Below are 19594 nucleotides of genomic sequence, written 5' to 3'. Positions count from 1 at the left end.
CTTAAACACCCTGCAGTTCTCTGCCCAAGCGGTATCAGGGCTCCTGATAGTCTGACCAAAAGGAATCTGGGAGCCCGCGAGGGAGATGCCTGGCAACTGGCAGGAGACAGAGGACAGAAGTGAACTGTGCAAAATGGTTTTCATAGCTAGAACTGGGTTTGACAGACGTGTCCGTCCGTACTTTGGCCATTTCACCCCTTTTCATCACTTCTGTAGTGACTTACCCATACAAACAAAACAAACAAACAAAAAAAAGCCCGTCTGTCAAACACCTCGAGTTTGGCGTAGTGCTTACTTACGAGGGCAACCCTTCTCCCAGGAGAGCAGCATGGAGCACTGCCAGGGTGAGGGGAATGGAGAAATCCAAGGAAATGTACGCAGCTGCCACGATGTCCCGGGAGGAATGTCCCATGGTGGGCCCCAGGGACGCGGAGGAAGCGTGCGGCAGAAGCCCATTCCCGCAGCGTCGGCAGCTGAATGGGCACGAGCAGGTCAATCCTCCAGAGCAGACGTGGGAGTGTGGGGAACCTGCAGCCCCCCTCAGCTGGCCCGTCTGGCTCACAGCCCCCCGCTGCTCTGCACGGGAAGGGACACGGTGACCCTGGGGCCACCCAGCAAGGCTCAGCTGCTGGCAACCCGTACTGGGCAGTGCCGCATCCCCCGGTCTCACAGCGAGGGACGCTGACCACCTCCCTCCTTCTCCACCCCGGAGTGCCAAAGCAGCACCCGCCACGCTGGCCCGGGCGGTACCGGGGCTGAGCATCGCCGCGGCCTGGGCTGCCCCGCACGAGGTGAAGCTGCTGCAGGCGCAGGAGGCCCGAGGGGAGGGAACGAGGGCAGGGGCAGAAAAGAGCACTCTGTGCCCCCCCCACCGCCCTCCGCCCGAGGGGTCTGGCAGCACCGCGGTGCTTTGGGGCGCTGCACTTTCCGAGCACTGTCCCAGCAGACTCAAGCAGCACCATCCAGCGCTGCCCGAGGAATATTCCCGGTTTCTGCTGCTGGCAAGAGCCCCCCGCCCTCAGCCCCTCGGGGAGCCCTCAGGAGCCGTCCCGGGGCAGGTGCCACAAACCACGGTGAAAGGCGGCAGCGGGCAGCAACCGTGTCCCGAGCGCGTACAAAGGAAGCCTGAGAGCGCTCCTTCTCTCCCTCGTCCCCGCTGCCGCAGGAACCCGGCCCGTCTCTCGGTCTCACCGGGGGCTCTGCAGCCCCCGGCAGCTGACGGCTGTGAGCCGAGCACAGGCGGGCGGCAGGAAAAGAGGGGACCAACGTGGTGCCAGAGCTGAGGGGCAGCCGGGACAGCACACGAAGGGGCCGAAGCCGGCGGTGCGGAGCGGCCGCGGGAGGGCGGCGGGCGGCGGCGCCCCGCTGCCGCGGCGGGGGCCGGGGCCGGGGCCGGGCCGGCGCCGCCGGGGAGGGGTTTCCCCCGCCGCGGCTTAAGTGCCTGCCGGGGGCGGGCGGCGCCGTGCCGCCATGCCGCCCTCCGCGCTGCTGCCGCTGCCGCTGCTGCTGCTGCTGCTGGCGGCGCTGGCGGTGCCCGCCCCGGCGGCGGCGGGGGGCTGCGGGCCCTGCGAGGCGGCGCGGTGCCCGGCGCTGCCGCCGCGGGGCTGCCCGCTGGGCCGGGTGCGGGACGCCTGCGGCTGCTGCTGGCAGTGCGGCCGCGGCGAGGGCGAGGCGTGCGGCGGCGCTGCGGGAGGGCGCTGCGCACCCGGCCTCGAGTGCGTGAAGAGCCGCCAGCGCCGCAAGGCCAAGGGCGGCCCGGCCCCGGGACCCCCCCCCCGCCGCCGCCGCCGCCGCCGCCGGCCCGCCCGGCGTGTGCCTCTGCAAGAGCCGCTACCCGGTGTGCGGCAGCGACGGGCTCACCTACGGCAGCGGCTGCCAGCTCCGCGCCGCCAGCCTGCGCGCCCAGAGCCGCGGCGAGCCCGCCATCAGCCAGCGCAGCAAGGGAGCCTGCGAGCAAGGTGCGGGGCGGCGGCCTGGGCTGTGCGGGGCGCGGGCGGGAGCGGCGGCCGGAGGCGATGCGCCCGGGGGAGGGAGCGGGTCGGGCCGGGGCGGGCGCTGCCGCGGGCGCGGTTCCGGAGGGTCGATGTCCGGCTGCGCTGTCTGACTTCACGGTGAAAAAGCTGGTCCCAAGTGCTCCTCGTACTGCCCTACCCCATCGGGATGCTTATTTGTGAAGTCAAGATGATTTCAAAACCACCTTAAATGGACCTGAGAGTCCCAGTCGGTTGATGCTGCCTAAACTTGGAGTAAGGCTTCGGAGCAGCCCCAGAAATGCAGAGAAACTTAGCCAGTGTCTCTTGGCTTCCAGCTGTGCTGGAACTACACTGCCCTGCTTTTCATGCTTTGCCTGCAGCTTGCAATTTGGGATGCTGTGACATGGGACAAAAGGGTTGAGCTATCCAGGGGTGGGTTCGGCAGAAGGAGGTTGCAGACAGTGAGAAAAGGAAATGATTAAATCCATGTGAAAGCCACAGAAATTCAGAGCCAACGTTCACTGGCTTGCTTTGGTTCGAAATGAAAACAAGCAGTGACTTTTCTGTGAGCTGCACATAGCGGTTTGCTCTTGCAGCATTTTCAGCCAGGAGCTCGATTCTTCCCAAGCTTAGGCACGGTGCTCGGGAAAGAAATTGTATTGCTGCGGACCCTCTACTAGAAATCCCAGGTTCTGAGAGTGAGTTTTGCTGGAAGGGAGGGTGGGGTGGGACATAGCACGCCAGCCATTTACTGAACATCTCAAGGACAATATTGCAGCGCCAATGCCGTTTTGGTGGAGGAGTGTTTCCATAAACACAGTACGTGTACGGTCCCAACCTCCACCTCCTCCTTCTCTTTCTTCCCATAACTGAAGCCAAGTATGTCTTGCAAAAAAATGTTTCTGAAACTCCCAAGGAAAGCATGAAAGGCTGGGTAAGGATTGGGTTATGCACTTCGATGTTGCCCATTAAATGCCCTGCGTGGCTTTTCACAAACCGTGTGCAAAACATCAGGCTTATACATTAGCCAGAAACATTGTGGTACAGTGTTAACTCTGGAGGGAAGGAGCTTCAGCCCTCAGGCTAATGTGGGATGAGACTAGAATGGCCTCTGTCTGGGCCTCCATCTAGCATTTGGAAGGAGCCTTTCCTGCCCAGTGCACTCCGGAGATGGTCACAGCAGTACTAAAAATGCGTGCTGCTTCTTGGCCCTGCCAGCCCAGACCAAGTGAGCAGCTGTGTTTGAAAGATGTCTGAGGTCATACTTCAGGTGTGTACTTGAGAAGAGGGCTGCGTTCTCACTTACCTTGCCCAAAGTCACCTGGGGATTTGTGGCAAAACAGGTATTGATATTCATATTGTAAACTACTGCCCCAACCCTTGGCTGCACTTCCCTGTGTCCGCCCCAGACTGAATGCTGGCTTGGCCTGGTGGGGCTTTGACCCAGACTATGGAGAGAGGGTTTGATGAGGGCAATGCAAACACGAGCCGCTAGGCAGGATGGTGGGAGGCCACTGACCCGCCAGCCTCAAACAGCTCCCGCGAGACTTTCTTTGTCCTCTGGTCATCACAGCAGCAGCTTCTTTGCAGAAGGTCACAGTGCAGGACAGCCACTCCATACACAAACTGCATCCCTTCCTTGGAGAAGGTCCCTTTGGGTGTGCAGATGTGCAGCAAGACACCTTCGCAGGGTGTTACCTGTTGTTTAAGAACTTTGCTGGAGCGTGTGGTGCCGAGCCACTGGCAAAATGTCCCCTCCTCTGTCACTCTGGGGAGCCACTCTTCTTCAGGCTCCTGCTGCTGGGAGAGCTCTGACCCAGCACCTCGGGGAAGGGAACAGGAGGGATGTCAGCTGCTCAGCCGTGGTGTCGCAACTGACTCTTCTGAGACTTCCCTTGGCTGTGTGAATCTTCCTTGTGCTGCGGACCTTCTTCTGGTGATATGCATCACTCTGTGGCTTGCAGCTGTGGCAGGGACTCAGCCCACACACATGGTAGACATCTGGAAGCATTTCTGTAGCCCTCAGGGCCTCCTGGCAGTTAGGACTGTTGGGTGGGGACAGGAAGGGAGTTGGACATCCATCCCATCAGCCCTGCAGGGTAGAGCCTCTTTCAGTATCTTTCCAGATAGGAGACAGCACTTTCCTGGGTTTCTAAAAGAACCTAGATGCTGTGGGAGTCAAAGAGTGGAAGTTCTGGCTTTTGCCATTTCCCACTACAAACAGACGTGATCTCCTTAAGGCACTGTCTAGGGTGGGATCCTGCACAGGGAGACTACAAACAGGCAGGATCCTGCCTCTATCAGTCATTTCTGTGACAGCTTTTGCACAGAAAGAAGTCCTTGGGGGACAGGGGACTTGGGCTTCACGCTGGTGGCAGATGGGCTCTGAGGTGTCTGTATGCACTCACTGGACTATCAGGATTGCATCCTTTGGGTCCAAGAGCGAGCAGCCTTTCAAGTCTTAGAAGAGATCCAGAAAAACATGTTGCCAGCTGTAGGTCCTAACTGTGTGTGATTGCGCTTTTTTTTTTCAAGTGGAGCCGGAGAGGGAGGGCTTGTTTTGCACATCTATTTGAAAGCTGGTGCTCGGGAGGAGGAAATGCAGAGCTGTGGCTGCTGTTGGCCTTTGCTGTTGTCGGCAGGAAGGGCAGCAGCTGGACATGGGGCATCCAGCGGAAGAAGGGAACGCGTCTGGGACCGGCTTATTGGTAGATGCTCCTCTGCACCCACCCCAGCACTATGGCACGCTGGGGGTGGCAGGGCAGGAGACAGGACATCGACAGATGCAAATGGGGGAAACGCTGCTGGTTTATCCTTTTCTTGATTCCTGCCACTCTGCTCAAACCTCACCTCCCAGGCAAGGTGGGGATGAGGCTTACTGCAGCCACCTCCTCTTCTGCCTTGAAAATCATGCTTGAGAACGGGATTGGCCACAAGCGATTAAAAAACTTGGGCTCCTATTCCTTGCTTAACTGGGGTTGCATTTCATACCTCTCTCTCGCCTTGTCTCCCTCTCTGTTCCATATGTACCAGGTATTCAAAGGGTCTGAAGGAGGTATACCTGCTGAGAGGGGCAGTCCTACTGATCGGTCATAGGCAACACCATCTGGGCATGAGTAAAGCCACCTGGAAACAAAGCACTCAACTACATAAGGCTTAACATGCAAAACACTCCTTGAGACACACGTCTTTTTCCACCATAGATATATTTCCAAGGGGATAAAAGTTCATTAAAATTATATTTGACAAAGGTGACCAAATGCATGTCCAGTTGAGCTTTCTGTATTCATCACGGTGCCTCTCGCAGGGTTTTCTGTGCAGTGCTCGGCAGTTTTTGCTTGCTAAGAGATCCTGCCCACCGACTGGGAAAAATTTGGATGTTTCTTTGTTGTTGAATAGCAAAAGGAAGGAGCCAGTTCTTGGCCCTATATAACTCGCCTTGACCTTGTCCTCAGGATTCTCTTTCTGCGTCTTGTTTCCCAGACCTCTCAGATCTGATGCCTGTGTTCTTTGTACAAAAATAGTGAAGCCATGCAGAAAAAGGTATTTCCGTTGCAGCCAAAACTTCCTGCTGGACAGCAAAGGAAGACACAGTTGAGAAGAGTTTGAGAGGATGGACATAACCCCTTGCTATACCTGCACTTGGCAGGTGCAGGGATCCAGCCTGTCCTTCCTGGAGTGGGTCGCACGTGGGCAGGACCATTGGGAACGGCTGGAAAAAGGCACCCTGCTTGATTCCCGTCTCCTGGAGGCTGCCTGGCTGCTGTCGGTGCTGTGTCAGCAGGGCACGGCAAAGCTGCCTGCGTTTGCTCTGGGGGAGCAGGCAGTGATGCCGTGGTGCTCCTCCCGGCTGGGCTCGTGCTGTGCCCTCACGCTTGCACTCACAGCTGGCCCGAGGTTTGCCCCGCTCCCTGCCAGGGAGCCGCTGCCCGCATCCCATCTCTACCCTCGTGCCCCAGCAGCCTCTTCGTAGCTAACCCCAGTGCCGAGGCCGTGCGGGAGATGGATGCTGTGAAGTTTTCCAGCTGCTTTCCAGCGTTGCCTTTAAATGGATTATTAGCCCTTTGCTCGCTGCCTGTGAACATGCATAGCTACACGCAGGTCTGCTGCCAGCTCTGGCAGGCAGGGCAGGCCCAGGCACGGAACAGAAGCCCGCTGCTGGGGCAGGCAGAGGCGGTTAGGGGTGCCACCGCCGGTGCTTGCCTCGGCAGGAGGGGAGGCTGCCGTCGCAGCCGGTGAGCCGCCCTTGGCCGCTGCCATCACCCAGCTGTGCACAGATGTTCAGAAGAGCCTCTTACGGCGTTCGTGGCTTCAGTAATTTAGGCTGAAATTCACTTTGCAGTGCACACAGTGAGGCTGTTTACAGCCAGCTAGGGCCTGCGGCAGGAGGACCGTGGTACCCACTGCCATGCAAAGCCAACTGGCATAAAGAATTAGGGTTGCTTGGCTCAGCTCAAGCGAGGCAGAAAAACAACCTCAAAGCACCAACCCCCATCAAAAAGCTAGCAGGATTTTTGGCATGATGATCTCTCTGAGCTGAAAAATACCAGGCACAGACTTGTTGCCTAACCAGCGCAAGAAGGGACAAATACCCCTGAGTCTCTCTTATCATTAGCTACCGGCAAATACCTGCTTCGAGGGACATGTCGTGACTGCTGGAGATGCTGCTGAGGTTGCCTCATTACAGCCCAAAGGCCTTATGGTTTGAAGTCCCTGATACTTGTTCCAGCAGGGTTGGCGTCTCCAGGTTGTTTTGCCGTTGTCAGTCAAGGCTTTCTCTATATGTTATGCTCGCTTCTCTCTTGGTGGAAGCCGAGCGCCTGTTCTTGCCCAAATGCAGCGTACCACAAAGCAGCTCTGGGCGGACATCAGAGGACAGCAGTACACTCTCCAGGGAGCTGGTGCTGCTTTGTACCTGCCTACAAAGACCTCCCAGAGGCAGAAACTCAGGGCTTCTCTGGGTGAAGGGTAGATTTGCTGGCTCGCCAAGCACCCTGCTTTATTTCTGTTGATCTGAACATGGCTTATGTCTCCGTGGCTCCGTGAAAGTCTTTTCCCAGCATTGGGAACGTGCAGGGGTCTGCCCTGTGGTGATGAGGGCTAACACCTTGCAGGATCCATCCCACGAGCTGCAGAGCTTATGAACAGCAGGACCAGGAGAGAGACTCTCTTAAAGCTGACTGTAACCAGCACTAAAGGATGCCCAGTTGGGGACATCCCAGTCAACGGAGCTGAGCTGTCCCCCCAGAGGGGTATCATTTTGGCTTGCCAGAAGCCCGGACAGCATTCCTCGTAGAAGAGTTTTTTTGCTAAGGTGCCACCCGCCAGCTCTGGGGCTCAGGAAAAGGTGGGTGCAAGGTTTCTTGGCTGTCCACAGGGCTTAAAAAATGGGCTGATGGACATAGGATCATGGCTGCCAGGACTTCGTGGAGACTGATGGCCCCAGGGGCAAGTATACCCCCCCAGATTCCTGCCACTTTTCCCCAGCAGTGGTTTTACTTTGCTGGTGCCTCGGTGTCCCATAAAGCTACATCTGCGCTGCCGAGTTCCCACAGGTCAGTTTTAAAACAAGAAACATAAATCACATCTGTTGGCTCATTGTATCCAAATTCAGCTGTTGAGGCTTTGCCGGAAATATTTTCATTTTGAGGGTGGTTTGTTTGGTTTTTTTGATCCACTGCCAGAGTAGAGCAGAAACAGGGTGTTTGGGAGAAGACTTTCTGGGAGACGGCAGAGTGCTGTTATCACGACGTTGGCTCATCTTCTCCTGATACAGCTGCCTTAAGTTCAAAGGCTCCCAAATCTTTTAGACACCAGCAAGCATAGTTCCTATCAATCAGATCACATTTTGCAAGAAATTCTTCTGGATTTGTACTTTTTAATTAGCAGCTGGCTTAGGTTGCTTTAGTTCTTTCCTCCCATTCTTTCTTTCCTGGATTTTAAGGGACTTAAAAGAAATTCCACATTTTATAAGTGCTTTCTTCTTTGCTGGGGAAGGAGAGATTTAGACAAGTTTTTGCTAAGTCATCTGTGGTTGGAAAGAACTGGATTCCCTGACTCTCCCTGGAAGCTGGTTTGGGTATCTGCATCAGCAGGGAGTGGGGGTCTTGCAGCAGTGGCCTGCTACCCGCTTTCTCCCACCACAAAGGAAAGCGTTGCATTTGCAGGTGGATCTTGCCAGCATTTTTGTGCTGCGTCCAGAGGGTCCATGGCAGAGCAGAGCTGCGCGGGTGCGTGGTGGGGTTACACCTTTCGTTTTGTACCACGGGGTCCTTTCAGATGGAGCATGGTGTGGGGATGTGATGTGATTGAGCGTGGTGCTTGCTTTTCCAGCACACGGTGCATTGGGATTTTGAGACAGAGTTTCTAGGGCTGGAGCTTTATGCTTGTGTTTTTAAAATTCATCTGTAACTTTGGGTTTTTCCACTGTTGTAGGATAGGCCATAAATTCCTCCTTAAAGGGCATTTAGTTATTTGAAAAGGTTTTGGTTCATTGGAGCTTGAGTTTTTATGGTTACTATGCTAAAATCTTGTTAGGGAAGCTGTTTAATGTATTACTCGGCAGCTCAGAGTCTTGGAGCGCACCAGTATGCCAGGGACTATGCAAACACCTCCACTGACCAAGAGGATCCCATACTTCACCTGTGTCTTCTTTCTCAGTCATCATAGCATATCCAAAATCACTAGGAAGGCATGATTACAGATCAGCAAATTCCTCCCTGTGTTTGTTTTTTCTGTTGCTGGAAAGGCATGCTGTGTTTTAAAAAATGCATTTAATCCTTTGTTGGGCTGAGGTTGATTGAGGTTCATACTAAATAGGAGATTACCACGTAACAAGTCTAATCAGGGCGGACTTTTGAAAGCCCTGCTTGCTTTTCCATGCATAAACGCTGCCATGCCTTGTTTCTGTGTCTCCCACTGCAAGCTTTTCACATTCTTTCCAGGCTTTAGCCAAGGTCACACGAAGAGAAGAGGGGAGGTGATGGCCAGGAGGAGAGAAGTTTCTTGATAGAGCTTGTCTGGAAGGTCTGGGACAAAAAAACCCAAATACTCATACAGATATGGCTGGGAAGCAGCGAGCGTGTTTGCAGAAAGCTACTGCCTGTTTAACCCCAGGGACAGCATGCTTCAGAGACTGGCAAAAGGAAAGGGAGGCGGGAAAAAAGGGCAGGATGGGGGGAAAAGGCAGGAGAGAGGTTGGCACAACGCCGGGACCAGCGCGGACCCGTCCTGCACGCTAGGTAAGGGAGAAAGGGTTTTGTGCTTTGCAGTGGCACCCCGTTCTCCCTCCCAGCCCACGTGTAAACCCCACGGAGGAACGATAAGTAGCCACATAAAGGTCACGCACAAGGTCTCTGAAGGCGGCGTTCCCGAACCCTGGTAAAACAGCGGGGGTGGGATTTCCAGCTGTATGGTTCTGCTCCGCCCTGAGCCCGGCGGGGTGGGAAGCAGGAGGAGATCCGTGGCAGATGGTGGCCCTGGGCCCTGCCTCACGCTGACTCAGTTATCAGGTCTCCAGGGCTTGGGACAAAGCTGCGTGCGCGTTTGCAGCCTTTCCAGGGTCACTGGGCTGCTGAAGTCGGAGGGGGAGCATCCAAACAGGCTCAGCATCCGGCATCTCCTTTGGTCTGGATGTCTCGGAGCTTCCTTCCGTAACTCCTTAGCCTCTTCAAGGGCAGGTTAAAGGAGGGGGAGAAATGTCTTCGGGAAGAGGTGAAGAAGGAGGCTTGTAAATCTGCCAGCAAGCAGCAGGCAGCTTTGGGAATGAGGAAGGCCAGAAGCTGCTTGCCCTTCCCATCTGCTGCTGCCTCTCGCAGAGCACTGACCTGGGAGGGAGCAGCTGAGTCCATGCCAGCTAGAGTGAGTAGATGCTGCTTACGGAAGGTTTCCCCTTCTCCATATAAAGTAATTTTCAAGGGAAAATACTTTCCCAGAAACTTAGGAGGCTGGAGTGGGTCTATTTTCAGACTTGCAAGAGCTTGTGAGGGTGAACAATGTCTAGCTTTTGCTTTGATTTGCTGTCTCACGGGGAGTGTTCCCAGTCTGTGTTTCACCCGGGGCCGTGGCACGGCGATGCAGCGCTGAGGAGGGCTGGCTGGGAACCAGGCTGGCACCCATGTGAGCCTCGGTGTGCGGTACACAGCTTCCTATGTTCGTGGTTGGGACTTCCCACGCGCACCCAAGTGCCAGGGCATACCCCACAGCGCTTAATGTCAAGCTTATTTTTGCCTTTAGTGACGTACCTGTAGCCCCCTTGATTTTAGCAAAAAAGTTACTGCTCTGCTTGCTGGGGTGTGATTTATTTGTGTCTGCGTGGACACCAAAGGAAGATCAGAGAGGACCAGCTAACCTGAGCTGTGATAGACCATCCTGGTACCAGTGAGGGGCAGGTGGGTGGGCTGGGAGATGCCAGACCTCTGCCTGCTCTGGCTGAGCAGAGAAGGGGTGCCTGGGCTGGGGGGTGTCGGGATCAGATGCCAAATGATAGCCTCACCTAGGAAGTCACAGGCTGTGCCGCATGCTGTAGCGGCAGAAAAGCAACTACATAACAGCAATGGGAACTCCTCTCCGGCTGCTGCTTTTGACATAACGCAGGCTGTCAGCTCCCTGGGATTTGCAGAAAAAACAATCCCTGCGCTTTCAGGCTCCCCTCCCGGGGTGAATGGGCTCGCTGGCTCTGTAAATAAGCCCCTTCCCGGGCCAGGGAGAGCTATTTGTCTTACGAAAACAGGCAGAACAGGGAAGAAATGCCTAAAGTGCCTGCGGAGAGCAGCTGATCTCCATCAGCAGCCTGCACTGTCCTCTTGGCCAAGGAGCTCCTGCGTGGTCGGGAGAAGTACGGGCAGGGAGCATCCTGTCCGTCCACAGTGCCCCTGGCTCAGTCCCTGGTGGGGGGCAGAGACCGCGCAGCCACATCGATGGTTGGTGACCATTTTCATCAGCGGGTGCAACCCACAAGTCCCCAGCCCGAAGGAAGCGGAGGGAGAAATGTTCCCCTTTGTGGGCAGTGCTGCAAGCACAGCAGCAAAGATGCAGGCTGTAGGGTGAGGGTCAGGGGGCTCCTTGCTGGCAGGAATCGAGTCATCTGCTCGGTACGAGGTGGGCTTGTTTCCAGTCCTGCTGAGCGCATGGTGGCCTCGCTCCCTTCACAAGGACGCCTGAAGCAAGAGGGGTGACTTGCAGGAGGGAATGTCCTCACATCCTTTGAGGTCCCTGCTAGGCTCAGGCATCCCCTGCCTCTCCTGTTGCGGCAGGTTGCCGTGTTCCCGGTCCGTCTCTGGCTGCTTCGGGGGACTGTGGGAGAGAGCGTGAGTGGGACCAGAACTGGCAGTAAGCAGGGTGGCTGCCATGCACCTGGGTGCCAGCTCGCTGTGGTGGGAGTCTAGCTACTGCTGTGGCCTGTCGTGATTTGACTTTAAATCTGCTGACTTCTTGGCCTTTCTCATTTATTTTTAGAGCAGGAAGAAGCCCAGCTGTAGAGTTCGGGCTGTCTGGATTTGAGTCAAGTATCTTGAGAGACCACGCTGACTCTTCCCATGACACTGTTGCATCTCTTGGGATGTGTATTCCCTCCCGGCCTCAGGACTGTGCCGGATAGAGGCGCAGGCCTGTGAATGCCTCCAGTTCATTTTGCAGCCAAAGGCAGAGTCTGACATTCCTCCTGGCTTGATCAGGATGTACGTCCTGAGCTTGAGCATAAGGCTGCCTCGTAAGGGCCAGGCTCTCACTCTGCTGCGGCTGCTGTGCTGAGCCAGCCAGAGCTTTGCTGTGAAGCTGTGCAGGCAATTCCCCTTTCCAGGGAAGATAAACAATTTCTCCTCGCCCAGGAGGTAGGTAGAAATTCCCTCTCTCTTTACAGTTGCTGCAGAAGAATCCTGGTGTGACCTTCTTCTGGCAGGGCGAGCAAACATCCATGGGCAGAGGGTGTCCAGGCCCTTGATACAGGGTGAAACTCAGTGGCAGCCGAGACTGAGACACCTCAGGCAGTGGATTTAGTGGCGTGTTGAATGCTGCCAGTTCCCAACCAGGGAAGAATAGAGCCAGATCCTGGGAGAGCATAACGGTGCCTTAAAATCCACCTGGCTTTTAACGTAAGAATCAGGATCTCTCCTTTCCTGCGGTGGGAGATGGTGGTCATTTGGGGGCAGCTGTGTTTCTCCCGTCTCATGGAGAACCCCAGCGCCTGGTGATAAAGACGACGGTGCCACACAGGGCCAAACGTAGCCCTGCCGCTTGGGGACAGGCCCCAAGCTCTGCTCTAGGAAGGGCACCTGGCATGTGGAGGGTTTTGCATGGCTGGAGCAGAAGGCGGCAGCAGCAGGCGACTATGCTGGGTGCTCATCTGCTGGAGGTCCTTGCAGAGCATGGGGTGAGCTAAGCCGCCTGGGGACAACCGGGTCCCACCGGAGCTGCCAAGTGCCCTGTTGTCCCTATTGTTCAAAGGACACCAGAAAAAGAACAGCAGGGCTGCGCAGGAAACCGCCGTGCTGGGGAAGGGGAGCAGAGTACGTGACCTGAGGTGGCCCCGTCATGGGGACGGCAATACCCTGGGCTGGCAACAGCCCTGCTGCTGCGCAGGGGCCAGGCAGCGCTTTGGGCAGGAGCGTGGTGGGGGTGCTAGCCCCTCGGATCACCCCCCTTTACTACATTACAGTTGTATTCGGGGGAACAACCTCCAGCAAGGCATTGCTGAGAGTGCAGAGCCAGGCACTGCCTGGAGGTACAGATCTGCTCTGGGCTACCTGTAGCAAAGGTAACTGCAGCACCCTTCCATACAGGAAAGGGTGCTGTGACTCCGACACACCCCTCTCCTGGCCAGTGCACAGGAATCAGTCAATGCAGCAGCACAACCAACAACAAGGTAAGCAGTTTAATGAAACCCTGCTTAAATCCTTCTCTCATCTGTCAGAAACAGTTCTGTGCAGATGAGAAGCACCTGGGTTGTGATGTCTGCCAGGAAACCAGCCCGTACTGATCTTTAGGTGTGGTTTTAACCATCGCCTGGGGCTACACATAAAACTTCCCTGCTTCTACGCAGCTATCTCCCGTTAACACCAGGACTGGGATACCTCTGTAATGGAGAATTTGGACACCCTGGTCTCTTTGCGGCTTCCGCCAGCAGACTGTGTACAGTCACTCCTGGACAGGGAAGTCTTGGAAGAGGAAAGCAAACACTTCTCTAGGATCACACCAGCTGCTCAGGAGTCGGGAGCCACTTCGGCATCCCTTGTGCTAAGACAGAGGAATGGCTGATGTCCTCTGGCTGGTGATACCAGTGTGGATCTGTCCCCAGATCCCGAGGAGGGAAGAAGGCTCCAGCTTTTTGCTGGAAGGTGCTGGTGCTGTGGGATGCACCTGAAACCTGCTCCCCACTGCCTGCGAGAGGGCCGCAGGGCAGAGTGCACGCACAGGGCTGAGGTCAGTGCATGTTCAGGACCCCAGAAGGAGCATCAGGACTCAAACCTGTCCCTCTTTTACGGTGCTGGAAACGAGCCATGGTCTGTGAGCCAGGATACCCAGAGGCTTCAGTCAGGCTGGCTGTGGAGTACGTGTTCGCATAGGAAATGCCTTCTCCTGGTGGAGCCTAATGGGAGCTTCAGTTTCCTGTTACTGCCTGCATCTTCAGAGCAGAAGGGGAAAATCTGCTGTGTTCTTCAAACTATCAATAAGTGGAAATAAACACTATGTGCTCCTTTGGTCTGCACTTCCTATTGCGGGGAATTAATAGCTGCATTTTGCAAAACAGCCCTACTAAAGAGCAATTGAACAGAAAAGGCCATTCTTCCCTTCCTGGGATATGGGTTACGTCTCCAGCATTTCCCAGCCCGAGGGGTAAACATCTCCAGCCATATCTGCAAAACAGTTCTGTTCCCATCTGGCTTTGGGAACAACTCCCTGTTTAACCATGGATTGGAGCTCTTTGGGGAAAAGGGAGCTCTGCATTCACCTGGTCCCTTCCCGGGTCCCCCCCAAGGAGAGCTCTGCCACCCTCCAGCCAGCCTCCTTTGGCTGAATGGTGCACACAGGTAAAACAGGAGCAGCATAACACTGAATTCTGCTAGCCAGCTGCCACAGGCTGTGCTGCAGATTAAAATCATGCTGGGAAAAAGGATGCTGCAAAGCTGCCCAAACTCTCTGTGATGTGGGAGAGTGAGTAGGACCTCTCCTGTCTCCTGGGGGGGTCCTCTCCTCCAGGCCAGCCAAGTGTCAACGATGCACTTGGTGGCTGCATGGTGAGCAAAGGCAGCGGTTTGTCAAGTCCTGCTCAGCCCCTGAGCTGTAACAGAATACAAACACTATCTTACCTCTGACCTTAGTCTTGCAAGTAGATGGGCTGATCACCTGAACTGCTCAGCACTTGAGTTTTCATCTGGGGCAAGTGCCCATCAGCCTGAACAGCTTAAGGTCGGATGCATGTGTAGCTTTGGAGAGGCAAGTGCTGCGATGTGGGATCAGTCCAGCAAGTTTTGCGCCAAGCAGGGCCCCCCTTCACCTTATCTTCAAAACCCATCAGAAGTGACTGGCCCCACTTAAAAAGCTAGCGAGGAGACAGGCTTGCAGTCACCTGCTTAAAAGCATTTCCCCCTTTTTGCAGGACCCTCCATCGTGACCCCTCCTAAGGACATCTGGAATGTGACAGGAGCACAGATCTACCTGAGCTGTGAAGTCATGGGCATCCCAACCCCTGTCCTCATCTGGAACAAGGTAAGAGCCCTGCTAGGAGCTCTTAGAGCATAGCAAATGTGAGCCAGCTGAAACTGCCTGGTAAGCATAAAGGCCGTAGCAGATCCCTCCTTAGAAACACACGTCTTTGATGAGTTCTCTCATCTGTGCAGTTCTGTCCACCTCCAAACATCTGGCTTTGCTTAATCTTTTTCTAAACTCTCGTTGATCCCAAGGCAGAACAGGACTTGTGTTTCTCTTGGTAGCGCCTGGTATTTGGAGCACATGAGGACTGTCCCTTGACCTGCTGTCACCTTGCTGGCGGCAGTGACTGAGGTGGCTGGACATGGCTGGCCCACGTCAGGCACAGGAACCCCACGGGGCAGTGATCTCTTTTAGCTGGCAGCGTGCTGATTTTGGCAGCGCACTGGTAACACCTGGCTTAGGGCAGGGGCCAGTCTTGAGCAGAGAGAATCCCAGCCATAGGGCTGAGAGCCACTGCATGGCCCCTGTAGCCTCTTCAAATGCCACAGGTTTGTGGATGCTTGGGAGGGGTCTTAAAATTAAGCTGAAACAATACTAGATTAAGAACACTACAGAGAAAAAAACTAGATTGGCCCAGACATCACTCTGTTCTGAGACAGCAAGCTCTATTCACAGGGGTCCCAGAGCAGACTGTCGGGTGAGCATACAACGTAGGCGTGTTGACCCAGGCAGCATTTTCTGCTTGTTTACAAGCACACACCGTGTTTACACTGACTGTCAGTGCTGTTCTGCTTTTCGTGCCTCTTCCTCGCGGCTGAGAGACCGCTTGACCTGGTGGTAAAAAGGGCTGAGCGCTGCTTATGCCACGCTATGCTCTGGGCTCAGATACGCAGCACTGAGGAACGACTGCACTGCTGCTCCCTCATCAACGCTGTGCCCACCAGGAGGAACTGCCTGGTTTGCTGCAGCATAAACCTACAGGGCTGTCTCTGGCCTGTTGGGAAGAGGATAAGTCATGCAAGGAGAGCACATTCCAGGAGCAACATTCAGACACTCGGTTCTCTGCCACTGCCACGCTAAAAAAGCCTGATCCTCAGGAAAGTTACAGGGGAACCTCTCCAAACAAGAACAACAGTCAGCTCCTGCTGTCTCCCCAGTCCCAAGCCAGAAGGCAGCTGCTCCAGCCTGCTGAACTGGATTGATGTATAGCTATACCAGCAGCTGCAGGCAGCTGAATCCTCCTTGTTCAGCACAGGCATTGTTTGATGGGCTAAACACACCCCTGGGAAACACGCACACGAGTTCTGTGAGACCGTCAGCACAGGGCATGTTTGCACACCCCACTGCCCCGCACTGTGCACAGCAGAAAGCTGTGCTGCTCTATCCATTCCTGCTGAGGCAAGGAGAACGCAGCCCCAGTGCAGATGCTGAGGCAGTGGGGTAGTGGAGCTGCAGTACCCGGAGAATAAGGCGAAATGCTGGCACTGGAAAAAACTGCTCCTGCACAAAACACATTCATGTAAAGCTAGTGTTGTCTGTGTGCAGGGGTAGTCCTAACAGCTGTAGCATAAATAAGCCCCAAAGTTCTCACACCTTTCTGCCCTTCTGTTTAGATAATTCGGGGACAGTATGGTGTTCAGAGGATGGAGCTTCTGCCTGGGGACCGGGAAAACTTGGCTATCCAGACCCGAGGGGGCCCTGAGAAACACGAAGTGACTGGCTGGGTGCTCGTAAGTACTTTCTGTATGCACAGAGCTGCACAAACAGTACAGTATAGTTTGCAAACAACTCATGAACAAAGAACAGTACAGAAGACATATGGCAACAGACAGGGCATTTAGAGGAAAACAACCTGTGTGAATTAGACATGAAGGGTAAGGGTGGCTGCTGGCTCCCGTCTCAACTGTTGCAGTTTTTCACCTCTGTCTAGCATGCAGTAGAAGCATGCGTTCTGTGATCGGAGAAGGTGAGACTTAAATAATTAAGATCCCTTTTCTGTATGTCATTACTTTCCTGCTGCTATTAGTGGGAAGGAGACCCTCTCCATGTCTAGGGAGGAATCAGTACAGAGGCAAGGCATCCCTAAGAAAGACCCACAGTTGAGAAGCCCTCATAGATCTGGCAGAACTGTCCTCTTAGTGAAGCATATCACCTGCCCGAGAGCAGCACAGCACAGAAGCCATCAGCTCTCACTCAGCAGACTTCCTTAAGCTACAGGAGTACCTGCAGCCTAATCAGCGATCACCACACATCAGAGGGAAGCAGTAGGGTGGCCGGGGGAGCTGCGGTGCATCCCAGTAAAGGAATTGCAAGTATGACGGCTCCCAGCTGCAGAGAAGCTGGCAACAGCGGAGCGCAGCTCAGGGTGTTGGTTCCCACACCACTTGCAAAAGCGGAGGTGGAAACAAGGAGAGGAAGAGGTTTGAGCCAATGGTTTTGCTGAACTGACTGGATGCAGCATGTTGTAGGAAGGCTTTTTCTTCCTGCCTCCCTTCCCTTACCAAGAATGCAGTGGTCTGACACATCTCCAAATTAAGTAAACAATAAAAGAAAAGGAGGGAGCGTTACAGCACACGTCATCTGGCCTAGCAGAGGAGAAGAGAGCTAGGCTGATCCACAGGAGCGGGTGCTTGTCCCAAACCTTACTGAAGAGAGCCACCGCAATCTGAACCAGACTGTTTAGAGCAGACAGAAGAAATCATGCAGTCAGCTACTTCATGCACTAACAGAATCACCAAGATTGCAAAAGACCTGTAAGATCATCAAGTCCAACCATCAATCCAACACCACAACGTTCACTAAACCATGTCCCGCAATGCCGCATCCACACGTTCCTTGAACACGTCCAGTGATGGTGACTCCTGTTCATCTTACTATGTATCAAGCAACTAAAAAGTTATATAAAGATACCTTAAAACATAATCACCTCCACCTATACACAGGATACTTACTGGGGGATGGGGGGTGTGTTTCTTCTCCTAGATATCTCCCCTGAGCAAAGAGGATGCTGGAGAATACGAGTGTCATGCATCAAATGCCAAAGGAGAGGCAACAGCTTCTGCAAAAATCCATGTTGTGGAAACTCTGCATGAAATAGCCCTGACCAAAGGTAGGTAGTGTGGTTGAACACTTAGCAGCTCTTTGCCCTAAGAGTTTACTCTGTTACTTGATACAGAAGGACCACCTCTGTTTAACGCATTCTGAAAAAAAAAAAAATGCACACTAGAAATACCAGTTTAACATGCAGCTTTTACTGGGTTTGGCAAAACAGTCCCAGCAATTCTCAGCTGATAAGAGTTCTCAAGGGATTGTTAAATAACCCCCCAACTGCTGTAAAATACTGGAGATTAAGATACCAAATTAAAAACACCTTTTGCATTTTTTACAAAGCAACTGTCAGTGGTTTTCCAGCTCTAAATTTGTATCCTCCTTTCACTGTTCTCGGGACCCTTCCAAACCTGCCCATCTCTTCTGGGAGCAGTATTGGCACAACCAGCCCCAAGACAGAGGGGGAACTTCAAGCACTTAAATTCCTGCCAAGTCCCTACACCTCCTTATTCCTCCCCATCCTGCAAACATCCTAGTCCCTGCATGCTGGAGCATCAAACCCGGGAGGGGACAGATATGCCACAGCAGGCCTTTAGGCGAGACCTGAAGCCTCTACCCTCCAGCCCTTAGCCAGTTTTCAAACCCAGGTCCTCCTTGCCAGGCTGTGTGCAAAGCTGATGGCAAACCAACCACCCTCTCATTCCAGCTGCAAAGAGGGCGGCTTAGTACCAAGGCCACACGTACTTCAGAATAAATCTGGAGAACTGGAACCGTAATTGTAATGATGCTAGAGGCAGAGGCACTGGGAACAAAGCATCCAGCTAGAGAACACTCTGCCCCCAAATCCACTTTTGGACATCATCCTTAGTTTTAATCCCAGTAGCTTTATCCGAACCTTGACTTTCTGTATCCTTATATCCCTGAATAGCTGAAAGACTTCCTTCAGGAGAATATTAACACCACCTGGCATTAAAATAAAAGCATAAACCAAATCCCAGTATCACTTACACATAGAACTTTGCTAAAGGTTTTTATCTAGTCTTTAGTCCCTTTTCGAGTATCTTATTTATGGATGTGAACGAAACTGAGTTTTACCGAGTTGTGCCATGAGCAGCACACTTATACCCCAGAATAGAAGATGTTCACTCCCCCTCTCACAGTAACTCTACTGCAAGGTTGTAGTACCACGTATATCATCTCATGGTTCTTACACACACACACACCCCCCCCACGTCACAGCTGTTTCTTTTCAGCTGTAGGAAAGTTCTCAAGTAAGCATACTGTAGCTAAGCAATAAGCTGGCAGTCCACAATTACTTAAAGGAAATTGATAACAAACTGTCAGATGTCATAACTACACACTACGTGGTTAGGGAGTCTGTGTCCCATGTCCAGGTGATCTCAGCACAGAAAAATGCCAGCTATTAACCATCCCCCTGCTGCTGTAGTCCTGCAGTAGGGAAGGAAGGAAGGAAGGAAGGAAGGAAGGAAAGAAGGAAGGAGGGGGTCAGGACTGAGTTGTCAGGTCTCACCCTTAGCTAAGCCATCAGCTAACTCACACACTGTGTTACTGCCCAAGTTGTGATACTACCCCTTGGAACAGTACAGAGCATAACATGTTTTTGTTTTTCCACAGATGATGGTGCAGAGCTGTGATGTGATGACTTTCATGTACGCACAGTTTTAAATTAGTATTTTGGAAAGCTGCAACCTCTGGCTTTTTCTAGCTCACTAATCATTCCCTCTTAACTCCCTTATTCTTTGATCACCAATTTGCTTGCACACTTCTTTCACAGATACCCAAATAAAGAAATTCACAAGTTTGATTACAAATTTTAATTCTATTTACAAGAAATAAACATACTTTTGAACAGCACATAGCAGATGAGTAAAACTGTGTTTGAAATGTAACCTACACAAAATGAA

The 19594-nt window shown here is 53.6% G+C and overlaps 1 protein-coding gene across 1 annotated transcript; it reads left to right on the top strand.

Annotated features, from left to right (window-relative positions):
- Window positions 1-1470: 1470 nt before the first annotated feature.
- IGFBP7 (insulin like growth factor binding protein 7) lies at window positions 1471-19544 on the top strand. The gene is given in 6 exon segments (XM_059818144.1): window positions 1471-1782; window positions 1784-1958; window positions 14569-14678; window positions 16235-16351; window positions 17604-17730; window positions 19305-19544. Coding segments are annotated over 6 exon segments (861 nt in total). The 3' UTR covers window positions 19325-19544.
- Window positions 19545-19594: the final 50 nt, after the last annotated feature.

The sequence above is a fragment of the Gavia stellata genome, chromosome 5 (assembly GCF_030936135.1).
Source record: "Gavia stellata isolate bGavSte3 chromosome 5, bGavSte3.hap2, whole genome shotgun sequence".
Lineage (NCBI taxonomy): Eukaryota > Metazoa > Chordata > Aves > Gaviiformes > Gaviidae > Gavia > Gavia stellata.
Note: the sequence above shows the minus strand (reverse complement) of the source record. Positions and strands in the feature narration are given on the sequence as shown.